The sequence below is a fragment of the Trachemys scripta genome, chromosome 4 (assembly GCF_013100865.1).
Source record: "Trachemys scripta elegans isolate TJP31775 chromosome 4, CAS_Tse_1.0, whole genome shotgun sequence".
Lineage (NCBI taxonomy): Eukaryota > Metazoa > Chordata > Testudines > Emydidae > Trachemys > Trachemys scripta.
Genome location: NC_048301.1, coordinates 121,431,353 through 121,444,000, shown reverse-complemented (window position 1 = coordinate 121,444,000; position 12,648 = coordinate 121,431,353). Strand labels below are relative to the sequence as shown.

The following is a 12,648-nucleotide window of genomic DNA, read 5'->3' as shown; positions in this document are numbered from 1 at the left end:
GTTCCTTAATTACCTTAGTATTAATTTCATCAAGCTCTGCTGACTTGAATGCATGAAACGTATCCAAATGTTCTTTCTCCTGTTCTTTCCCTGTTTTGGCTTGTCTTCCTTCCTTTTTCTTGTTAATATTATCTTGCGTATCTGGTCACCATTAACCTTTTAGTGAAGGCTGAAGCAAAATAGGCATTAAACACCTGAACCTTCTTGATGTCATCAATTAGTTCTCCTTCCCCAGTATGTAGATGACCTATAATTTCCGTTGTCTTTCTCCTGGCTTCTAATGCATCTAAAGAACCTCTTCTTATTCCCTTTTATGTCCCTTGCTATGTGTAATCCATTTTGTTCCTTAGCCTTTCTGATTTTGTCCTGTCATGCTTGCGCTGTTCTACAAAACATTAAAGACAGAAATGACTTAATGGGTTTTCCCCCCACAAACCAGCTAAAAATAAAATCGCAGTTGCCTGCCTTGAAGAGCTTGAAGTCTTTCTCCTGCTTCAACGCAGTACTGAGCTAGCGCATAAAAACTAAAGAGTGAAACAGACTATGAATTGAAATCCTGGTAAAACTCCCACTGACTTCAGTGGGCCAGGATTTTGCCCTGTATGTCTACATTCCTCCAGCGACAAGGCAGCAAATTACACCTTGGTACAGTAATAGGATTAAATGTTTGCTCTTGTCACTTTTAAGTGAATATAACTACACCCAGAGCTGTCCCCTGGGATATGGAGAATCGGGGTAACTGCTCCTGGCCCCGTACTTTGGAGGGGGGGCGCAGGCTGGTGCGATTGGCCCAGCGTGGTAAGTCCCACCCCTCTAGAGATGGCCCTGACTATACCTAAAAAACCTGCAATCTCATCTTCTGCAACTTACTTTCCTCCTCTTCTTGAAATATTGTTATTGCTGACTTTATTTCAGAGATCAGATGTGCATTCCCAGAAGTTCAAGGTGGCAAGAAGGCAGTAGCGGGAACTACATATCGATTTGGAACTAATGTTACTGTGGAATGTGACAACGGTTATGTGCTAGAAGGCAGCAGTCTGATACAGTGCCAACATGACTTTACCTGGAATCCTCCTGTGCCAGTCTGTAAATCCAGTATGTATAGAATAAATGGGAAAAATGCATGCTCTTGAGTTAAGTCTTTGCTGCGATGAGACTCTAGCAAGCCTAACAGTAGATGGTGAATATTTGATTTTTATTCCCTGTGTTAGGTTTCCACCTAGTGGTCAAATGAAAATAGAGGTGGAAATGAGATTTGCCCTTTGCAGAATCTGCAACACAACCCCCCTGTCTATTTTGAGGCCTGCTTTACACAGATTTCCAACACTAGACAGGTCTTTTTTTTAAACCCAATTTAGTTAAACCAGTGCAAGTTTGTGTGCAGACAAGATAAAATGTTTCTTTGGCTGCGTAGACAGTACCTATCTAGGATAGAAAAGAGATTGTATTTAAGGTTTTCAATTTTTTATTTGAACAAAGCTACACGGTTACACAAAGTGAACTCAGTGTGTGTATATGTCTCCTGAATATATCTGCATCAGTTGTTTCATGACACATACAATAAAAAGACTAATACCTGGTCTCCCCCACACAGTTGCAAGGGCTTAACTAAAGGTGCTATTTTTTTTTTAAAGCAGATTTAATCATACTAGTGCAACTTTGTGTGTGGGCACTCAAAGCAATTCCAACCTGGCTTACAGCAGTTTAGCCTGCACCTATAAATTATGAATGCAAGCTAAACTAATATAAGAATTTTCAAACAGATATAAGCGTGCCCACACAGAGGTTAACTAAATTGATTTAAAGTCTGATTTAACTTAAATCAGTGTGATTTTTGTGTGTAGACAGGCCCTAAATATGGGAAGGTAAAAAGCAAATTCTCTCAACTTGAGGCCTGTCTAAAATACAATATGATGTCCTAATATGGTTTGAGTGTATGTAGAGAACACCAATCAGTGTTACAACCATGGCTTTTGTTTTGCTGTGCTGATTGGCTCCCCAAGGGGAGCTTTTCACGACAGTTATGTTATTCTGAGTAAAACTCACTGCATTTAGGTTGGAGTTTTCAAAATATGCCTTAGTCTTTACTTTAAATTTTCTCCTTATCAGTAAAAGGCAGTTCTGTAAGCAACCACTTTGTCCTGTCAGCTTAATTCAGTGTGTGTGTGACGTGCTCCCAAAACCCTCAGAGTTGATATGTGGTTGATTTAGCAGGTGAACTGAAAGAGATTCTCTCTTGCTCAGCCACTCAATACAGTGCTGAGCTTTCTCCTGTGCTGGCAGAGGCAATTGGGTTACAGTGGTTTATCTCCCTTTAAAAGTTGCAAGGGCCTTTCTATGGGGAGGACTTTTAATAAATGTTGCTTTCTAGCTCTCACCAATAAAATCTGTAACATGCCTGAGATACAGAAAATGTTTGGATAAATATTTTTTGAAGAAATCATGTGGCTGTGATTCCTCTTTCATATTATAGTAGTTCAATTTTTTTCCTCCCTTCTTTCCCCCATTCTAGGTTCCTATAACTTCATCTCAGGAGTCCTCAGTAAATAGTTTACTAAAAAGACTTGGGGTCAGATTCACAGCTGGGGTAGATAGACAGATAGATGCTGATTTACTCTAGTTGAACATCTGGCCCATTGTTTCTAAACCTTCTTTATAGAGTCAGTTTCCCAGCTTTCAAACCTTTGCTTCTCCACAAGACTGCATGTGAACCAGGAAAAGTACAGTACCTCCATCATCAGACTCTTTAAAAACCTCACTTCCTGGTGGAGTTCCCTATGGTTTGAGATTCCATTGTCTAGAAACCAACAACTATTTTATGTCCAGAAACCATATGCAACAAAGCCACTTGGACTAAGATTTTTGTCAGCTTTGTTAGCATTCTTCAATTTTGCTGCAGGGCTTCCTCTAGAGCACCTGGCACAGGTCTGGTCTACACTAAAATATTAGCTCAGTTTCACTGTCAGTGAGGGGTGTGAAAAATCCACACCTGAATGGAGTTGGTAAGCCGACCTACGTCCCTGCATAGACAGTGCAAGATCAATGGAAGAATTCTGCCATTGACCTGGCTACCACCTTTTGGGGAGTAAATTACTTACGCAAATGGGATAGGTAGCGTCTACACTAACGCGCTACAGCGGCGCAGTAGCTTGGGTTTTTCATATACTAGAACATAGTTGATCTACTCATTTCAAGCAGTCTGAAGAGCTCTAGGTTTTAGACAGTGGGTTGTGAATGGTGACCCATTTGTGCATGATGTAAATCTCTTTTTGCTTGTGCCACTATGAATCCACATATTATATTTAAACACTAATAGATGGTCTTATTCACAGTGAACTTTTTGAATGCAGTAATGTTATGTTTTTGCCTAAAGATCAAAACCTGAGAATAGTACAATATGAAATGTTAACTTTGTAAACACAGACAATAACTCAGGATTCAGAAACCCTTGTGGTACAGATAGAGGAATGCCATCACCTCTTAACTTTGTTTGGGATTTTGTGAGTTAATTATAAATCTGCAAAGGCCAATAATATTATTTCTGTGTTTCATAAGCCCATTTGTCCAACTAATTCAGTTCTCTCCTTGTTGTCTCTCAGGGATCGTAGGTGGCGTGCTGCTGCTTCTCCTGGTTACCATCATTATCTGGAGGATTATGTCTACGCAGAATGCAGGGTGAGGGATTTTTCTAAACTTCCATTCATTTCAATATGTGTATGAATTGTTCTTTGGTTCCACCATTCAATGCTGGCCAAACATTTCATTAAAAGAATCATGATCTCCATATGCAACAATGGGACAAAAGAAATAGGTAATCACTAGTGTAATTTTGTGAGTCTGCAGGTGGTGATAGTTTAGTGTTCTTCACATACCAATCTTTATATATAATATTTAAAAAACTTCTCTCCCTCCTAGTCTCTTTGCTCTGGAAGAAGCATTATTATAATGTATTTTTACAAAAATAAACAAACGCAAAACATTCTTTTCTGTCACCAGGATATTAGCATGATACAAAGAAATGATGGATTTTTGCCATTTAGATCCAAAAAGAAATTATTTTTTTTTGCTTCTCTGTAATATACTAACATTTGAAAAGAGGAGAAAAGAGATGTAAAGGGGTTTTTTCCCCTGCTGCTTTTTTACCTTTGAAATATCAGCGATGTAACATGGTTCTCTCAAGTTTTGTTGGAAGACTTTCTGGGATTAGGAATGGAAGTCGTTTTGAGAATGTGTATTGTGAACCCTCAAACTTTAATTGCAGGGGCAGAAGGTGTTTAAAAATTATGAAAAAACAAAAACCCTTTCTCTCCCTTCTCCAAACTGTCAGAGGATAGACTTAAATAGTTGTAAACAAAGTGTCTTAAAGAGTCTGGTCCAAAATCCTTTCCCCTCTCTCACTTGCTCTATGTTCAGTTTCTTGCGATGTCCTATGGTAGCCTTATTTTCTTCTTGGAGTGATTGCTCCTGTGTATTCCACAGTAGATGTGCATGCTTGCCACGTGCACCGGTGCCGGAAGTTTTTCCCTTAGCAGTACCCGTAGTGGGGGATCACTGCTGCAACCCCTGGAGTGGCACCTCTATATCGCGCTATAAGGGGAGCTGCACACTCCCCCCACCCTCAGTTCCTTCTTGCCGCCAGTGAAGGTAGTCGGAACTTAGTGCTCCAGCTCTGCTGCAGCACTGCAAACCTTAGTAGTACAACTCTTCTTAGTAGTCTGAATGTCTAGTTAGTTGCCTGGCTCGGGGCATGCCCCGTGCCCCAGGCTTCAAGTTGTGCGACTCCTGTCGCAGTTCTATGCCCAGAAGCNATGGTGACCCATTTGTGCATGATGTAAATCTCCTTTTGATTGTGCCACTACGAATCCACATATTATATTTAAACACGAATAGATGGTCTTATTCACAGTGAACTTTTTGAATGCAGTAATGTTATGTTTTTGCCTAAAGCTCAAAACCTGAGAATAGTACAATATGAAATGTTAACTTTGTAAACACAGACAATAACTCAGGATTCAAAAACCCTTGTGGTACAGATAGAGGAATGCCGTCACCTCTTAACTTTGTTTGGGATTTTGTGAGTTAATTATAAATCTGCAAAGGCCAATAATATTATTTCTGTGTTTCATAAGCCCATTTGTCCAACTAATTTAGTTCTCTCCTTGTTGTCTCTCAGGGATCGTAGGTGGCGTGCTGCTGCTTCTCCTGGTTACCATCATTATCTGGAGGATTATGTCTACCCAGAAAGCAGGGTGAGGGATTTTTCTAAATTTCCATTCATTTCAATATGTGTATGAACTGTTCTTTGGTTCCACCATTCAATGCTGGCCAAACATTTCATTAAAAGAATCATGATCTCCATATGCAACAATGGGGCAAAAGAAATAGGTAATCACTAGTGTAATTTTGTGAGTCTGCGGGTGGTGATAGTTTAGTGTTCTTCACATACCAATCTTTATATATAATATTTAAAAAACTTCTCTCCCTCCTAGGCTCTTTGCTCTGGAAGAAGCATTATTATAATGTATTTTTACAAAAATAAACAAACCCAAAACATTCTTTTCTGTCACCAGGATATTAGCATGCTACAAAGAAATGATGGATTTTTCCCATTTAGATCCAAAAAGAATTTTTTTTTTTGCTTCTCTGTAATATACTAACATTTGAAAAGAGGAGAAAAGAGATGTAAAGGTTTTTTTTCCCCTTTTTCCCCTGCTGCTTTTTTACCTTTGAAATATCAGCGATGTAACATGGTTCTCTCAAGTTTTGTTGGAAGACTTTCTGGGACTAGGAATGGAAGTGGTTTTGAGAATGTGTATTGTGAACCCTCAAACTTTAATTGCAGGGGCAGAAGGTGTTTAAAAATTATGAAAAAACAAAAACCCTTTCTCTCCCTTCTCCAAACTGTCAGACAATAGACTTAAATAGTTGTAAACAAAGTGTCTTAAACAGTCTGGTCCAAAATCCTTTCCCCTCTCTCACTTGCTCTATGTTCAGTTTCTTGCGATGTCCTATGGTAGCCTTATTTTCTTCTTCGAGTGATTGCTCCTGTGTATTCCACAGTAGGTGTGCATGCTCGCCATATGCACCGGTGCCGGAAGTTTTTCCCTTAGCAGTACCCGTAGTGGGGGAGCACTGCTGCAACCCCTGGAGTGGCGCCTCTATATCGCGCTATAAGGGGAGCTGCACACTCCCCCCACCCTCAGTTCCTTCTTGCCACCAGTGAAGATAGTCGGAACTTAGTGCTCCAGCTCTGCTGCAGCACTGCAAACCTTAGTAGTACAACTCTTCTTAGTAGTCTGAATGTCTAGTTAGTTGCCTGGCTCGGGGCATGCCCCGTGCCCCAGGCTTCAAGTCGTGCGACTCCTGTCGCAGTTCTATGCCCAGAAGCGATCCACGCTCAGTGTCTTCGCTGTCTGGGCGAGACTCACGTAAGTGAGCGTTGTAAAACTGCAGGTCGATCAAACCAAGAACAAAACGCGAAGGAGATATCCGTCTCCGGGCCTTACTAATGGAGTTGGCATTGGCCCTGGCACCGGCACGCCGACCCGATCCAGCTCCGGGCGTGTCGTCGGTGCTCAGCGATGCCCCATCAATAGTCGGCACCGCTCCCCTGCTAAGAAGCAAGGGAAGACTCAGCGGTGCCAAGAAAACGATAGGGGTGAGGCCACACCTGAGTTGAGCAGCCCACGATCCCCCTCAGGATCCAGACCTCCGACTCATGCTGAGCGGAGTAGTCCGGTCCCGTCCACACGTGCCTCACCTGCGGTGAGGATACCGTCGACGCCGGAGGCAGCGCAGGCAGCACGTGATATCCTGACCCTTCCGGTGCCGAGTGCGCCGCCTGAGATGGTAAATTAATTAATCTTGGTGTCCTCTGATGTTATCAGTGAAACCTCAAATATCTTCAGAACAACTTTCCAAACTTCAACAGCCATAAAACTCTGAAATTAGTTTTGAGTCTAAATATAAATTTACTTCCAGTCTCTCCTTTTAAAAGAAACTAAATTAGAGTTTTCCTTTGAAAATGTAACTTTTATTTTTCCTCTCCACCATTCAGCTATTACTATACACATGAAAACAACAAGAACCAGATGCCTTTGGTCCACATAACTGAACAAAAAAATTCATTTGCACCATAGCAGGTATGGGCTTATTTTAAATCAATTTCTTCAACATAAAAATGTCAAAACTGTGGTGAATGATATCAGCTCTAACTTACCGTAATGCAGATACTCAGACTGAGGCTTGAGAGCTGTAAGTGGCTCTTTAATGTGTCTCCTGTAGTTCTTTGCAGCACATAATATTAAAAGTTATTAACCAATCAGGATGCTTTTACTATGTTAGCCAATTACCAACTTGCACTGAGTTATTAACTTATTTGCTGTGAGAATAATAATAATTTTCTATTACTGTGGCTCCTTTGGGTAATGATGATTGCTATTGGCTCCTGAACCACAGAGATCTGAATATTATTGCTCTAATGCAAAGACACTATGTTGAATGGAAAATTGACTACTTTTCTCCCAATCTTCTTGCTCCTCCGTTGCTTGAATAAAAATAGGGCCTGCTGTAACCACAAACACTTGTGGTTTGTCTAAGCTTTTGTTTGCAGCAAATGAGCATGTAAGCGGGGGAATGGTCCCGCTATTGTGGGGAACTTTCCTGGCTTCTGCACTACCCCGGTGAAGTGGACTAGCGAAAGGATCTGAGTCCCCGCTTCCACTTCCTTTACCCAGAGGCCTCCCTGCCCTTGAGAGCTCCCCTTCCACTCTCCTGTCTGGCTGAGTCCTCGTAACCCCAACAAGGCTGGGGCCCAGGATTCCTGGGGGGCTCAACCCCCAACCCTGCTGTGGTCACCTAGGACAGGGGCTAGGGTGTCCCCACTCCGGGGTACTCTCTCTGCACTGGGCACCTCCCTGACCCACTGATTATTCCATACAATTTAAAGCAAATACAAGTTGTTTAATTAACAATTAATTTTAAAAAAGAATAAGGAAAAATGGGAAAGGTTAAAGGAAAACACATCACCCTGCTCTGTGGCAGGGAACATTACAAACAGTGTCTCTGGAACGTCAGGGCAGGTCACAGTCTGCTCCTTGTAGATCCCAGGCTCCTTCTCAGGCCCTGGCCGTGCTGCAGAGATGCTGCGGGTTGGACACTTGCAATGGTGGTGGCCACACGCTCTCAGGCTCTAGGTGGCAGGACCCTTCTTCCCAGCGTCGCCCCCGCCCGGTCGGGGTTATGATCCCCCTGCAAGTTTGGCCTGCAAGGCCTCTTGGCTGAGGCGTCTCCCTGTGCTGGGCCCACTGCCCAGGGTCCCCCTCACTCTCCCCAGCTGCTCACCGCACCCAGCTCCGGACGGCTCCAGCCCCAGCTCCAGCTCCACTCGGCCTCAGCACGGCTGCTGCTGCTGCTCTGCCTTCAGCTCCCTGGGCTGCTTCTCTGGCCTCTCTGGCTCTGGTTGCTGCAGCTCTGCCCCCAGCACAGCTCTGCTCTGCAGGCTGCTTCTGTGACTCTGCTCCCAGCTCTGACCTGCTCCCTGGCTGCTTGTCTGGCCCCTCTGGCTCTGGTTGCTGCAGCTCTGCTCTCTCTGGGCTGTGCTCTGGCTTTTGGGGCTGCAGCTCTGCTCCCAGCAGCTCAGCTCGGGCCCCTGCTCTCTCCTTAGCTCGGCCCCCCTCTGTCTGACTCAGGCCATTCCAGTTCACACGGAGGACGGGACCCCCCCGGCCTCCTGACTCTCTGATTAGCCTGCCCGCCCTGTCAATCAGGCTGATCTGGAGCATTGGCCTCTCCCCATTGTTCCTGGGGACAGTCAGTCTCAGGCTCCTGATTCGCCATCGACCCTTCCCCTTTTAGTGCTGGGAGCTAGCCAACCAAAACACCCCCACTGAGTGTTAGTAAGGGGGCAACAGTCCCCTTACAAGCAGATCACATTTGCAATGTCATACCCCATTTTTGGAAGCTAGAACAACAGAATCGGTTCTGAAGCATTACTTGCATATAATTGTGTTTCCATCTAGTACAAAGGAAGATGGAAATCATGGGTCAAATGTTACCTAGCTTTGAAACCATGTTTTGTTTGTAAAGTTGTGGGGAAATCTGCTCTCTATACAGCGTACTTCTAACCACACTAGAAGAAGGCTCAAACAGTTCTTTGGGTTTATGCACATTCATGAGGTGGTAGGTATATCTGAAGGATAAAGGCAGATAGCTGTTGGTGCCATTGTGTTAAGTGTCAGCATTCTAAAGCGAAGCAACACCAGCAAAAGTCGGTTTGCATTATGGACAGTGACAGCCACAGGACTAAATGTGGATTAAACTGTAAGCAGAGCATCCACCGCATCACACATTTAAGCAGACAGACCCAAAGGATTTTTTTTTAAAGTAGGCTGATCTGAGAATCTTTCCCCAGGAAATGTAAAATTTTCAAAAAGATTGCTTTTTGTCCAAGTGAAAATAATAAAATTGCAATAAAATGTTTCTAAACGTTGGTAGGAGCATAGAAGAACCTAGTTTTGTTTTAACATTGATGTATCCCTTTCTCAGGCAGGAAACCGCTGCTCGTCATGGTCAAGGATTTTGCCTGGAGAACATGGAAGCATTTCCTTCACCTTCTTCCTGAGTAATTTACCTTCTTGCAATGAAGTTCTCTAGGGGAAAATGCAAAGCCATAGCATATAGCGGACGTTGTTACTGCAGCTGCTTCCATTAGATGCTTATAGCAGTTGAGTTCATTAAGTTCAACTTTACACAGCACCAGACTGTAGCTTTTAGGCCTCCCTCCTGCTGTTTGTCCATGAAAATACCTTGCATGCGGACTTCTGAGATGAACAAGACACGCTGCAGCATCAAGGATGCTTACTCCTCAGATTATGCTCTGGCCTTCTTTCCCTTTCATAGAAATTCTTGTTTCTGAGCAGTTGACTAAGTAATCTGTCACCTGGAGGAGGAGAAGACAAGGGCTGCTGAGCCTGCCTTGATTAGAAACTGCAAGCACAAGACTCTGAACTTCCTCCTGAGCATGTTTCATTGACTGCCACAGCTGTCTTCTGGAAACGTTTGGGAAGGTTGTGTGTGTGTGAAAGGAACCTTTAATTTTGAGGAGTTAATGGATTTTATAAAAAGGGCTTCATGTTGCTCTTCACAGACATAGCACTTAATGTCCTTCACCTTATAGTAGAGATACAATCAACTTCTTTTACAACCCTTTGTAATTTTTAACCCATTTTGCCTTCAATATTTAATTTTCTTCTTGGATCACTTACTTTAAAATAACTTAATAGGCATGAAACTACAGATTAAACTTTTTAAATACTGATTTTAAATCAAAAGCTTTCTTTAAAATGTTTGGAATTTATAATATATTGCTATGGGGGGGGGGAATATTTGTTTAGAAAGGAGATTTGTGAATTTACAGCAACACATCTTTAAAAACAATCTTGATAATTTTGTGATGCAAGATACTGATGACGCCTACATCTTTGGAGACCTTGCCATATTTTTGAGCAGAGGTTCCTACGCTGAACTTCTAATCTGAACTACAATTAAAATAACCTGCACACAAAGTACTAGGTGAAGGGACTGATCTTGCAGTCCTGTAAAATAATCTCTCAATTGATTGAAGGCATTTGTGAATGCCAGCTACAGTACAAAGGTGTTATGACTCATTGTGTCCTTGATCCAGGGATTAAGAATGGGCAGTTTCACAAACCAGGTGTCAACTCCAGGCCTCTTGTGCTACCAGGGGAAGACTCGTAACAATGATAGTGGGGTTGTCTGATAGTGGTAAGTAGCCTAATAGCTTTTTTACATGGGAAAATTGACTGGTATAACTATAGCAGAATAGCTGTTCTGGAACACATGTATTCCATTATAACTCCCTCACGTGGACACACTATTCTGGAATAAAAGTGACTTTATTCTAGAATAATTGTTTACTTTCAAAGTAATTATTTTGAAATAAGAGGACTCTTCCACAATGAGTGTCCACGAGGGAATTATATCAAGAGTTATTCTGCTACAGCTATGCCAATCAATTTCCTCACACAGGCAAGCCCGAAGTGACTTCTTTTTATGATTCAAAAATGAAACCCAAAAACTGTCAGTTGAAACCAAAGACAGTAGATTTCAGTCTAAATGCTGGTCCCAGTGGAGTTACTGGCAAAACTCCCATTGATCTCACTGGGCTCAAGCGTTGGCCTTCAGTGTGCAGCCTTTTCTTTCTATGCTTAATGCATTGAATCCATTGACTGTGCACTGTTTTCTATAAGCAACAGTTAAGGACTCTAAAGTGCACCATACATTTTACAAGCATTTGGATTTACTTCAGACCTTACTATTCCTGTGGTGTTTACACAGTGTCCTAGGTTTGTGTGATGCTTTTGGCAAGTGAAACAGGTCTCTACACTGAAGAGCTCACAGACTAAGACATGCTGCATAGAAATGTCATCAGGCAATGGATGAGAGTCTCTAGACAAAAAAGCCTTTTACTATTTAAGCCTTGGGATACTTATTTTTGCTTTGACTATGGGCTCCATATTTTTCTTCAACATCTTGAAACAGTATTAAGCTGGAATGTGGGTCAGCATTGGTGAAAAGTATCATTGTAAATGCAAAGTAGTTTCAAAACATCAGACAAATGTGCAGTGACTTACATTCAGGTTAAATTGTGGAGAAAATGGCCAAAGTGACAGGACTGTTCTGTACACACAGACAAAAAGTGCATTAGTCTGTTCACCTTTCTCCACTTTTTTAAAAATCTGGCTTCACAGCTTCCCACTGTTCACGGGGAAGGTAAGTCAGCTCAGCTTCTCTCTGACACAAATATTCTACTATACACTTCAATATGCAAATCTGTGGCTTTAGTTTTTAAAAAGGAACAAAAGCCTCGTTACTTGTTTCCTGAATGGGTGCGACACTCCATCTTTCAGCCCATTTTCAATAACAGATGCAGTTAAGACTATAAAACTGCTTGGAACAAGCTAGAGAGTCTTATGGTTCACAAGCATTCTGATAAGTAAAACTAAAAGAGTGGCTTCAATAGAATGTCAGTTTGTGAGGTTGGCTGCAGTACAAAGTGTGGTGGTTAGGATTGGGACAATGGGAGAAGGGTGGTTAAGGATACGGGGAGTTTTCAGCTTGGAAAAGAGATGACTAAGGGGGGATAGGATAGAGGTCTATAAAATGATGACAGGTATGGAGAAAGGAAATAAGGAAGTGTTGTTTACTCCGTCTCATAACACACAAACTAGGGGTCTCCCAATTAATAGACAGCAGGTTTAAAACAAACAAAAGGAAGTATTTTTTCACACAACACATAGCCTACCTGTGGAACTCCTTGCCAGAGGATGTTGTGAAGGCCAAGACTATAAAAGGGTCCAACAAAGAATTAGATAAGTTCATGGAGGACAGGTCCATCATTGGCTATTAGCCAGGATGGGCAGGCATACAAAACCATGCTCTTGAAGTGCCCCTTGCCTCTGTTTGCCAGAAGCTGGGAATGGGCGACGGGATGGATCGCTTGATGATTGCCTGTTCTGTCGATTCCCTCTGGGGCACCTGGCATTGGCCACTGTAGGAAGATAGGATTCTGGGCTGGCTGGACCATTGGTCTGATCCAGTATGGCTGTTCTTATGACCAATAGAGGG

The 12,648-nt window shown here is 42.5% G+C and overlaps 1 protein-coding gene across 1 annotated transcript in view; it reads left to right on the top strand.

The window, feature by feature from the left end:
- The window catches only part of LOC117876533 (complement receptor type 2-like), a 74,397-nt gene extending 64,063 nt beyond the window's left edge, over positions 1 to 10,334 (top strand). Inside the window, exons 33-37 of the mRNA XM_034768795.1 lie at positions 916 to 1,095; positions 2,513 to 2,542; positions 3,600 to 3,675; positions 7,058 to 7,142; positions 9,547 to 10,334. Coding sequence (XP_034624686.1) covers positions 916 to 1,095; positions 2,513 to 2,542; positions 3,600 to 3,675; positions 7,058 to 7,139 — 368 coding nt within the window. The 3' untranslated portion in view covers positions 7,140 to 7,142; positions 9,547 to 10,334. The remainder of the gene's footprint in view (positions 1 to 915; positions 1,096 to 2,512; positions 2,543 to 3,599; positions 3,676 to 7,057; positions 7,143 to 9,546) is intronic.
- The last annotated feature ends 2,314 nt before the right edge of the window (positions 10,335 to 12,648 follow it).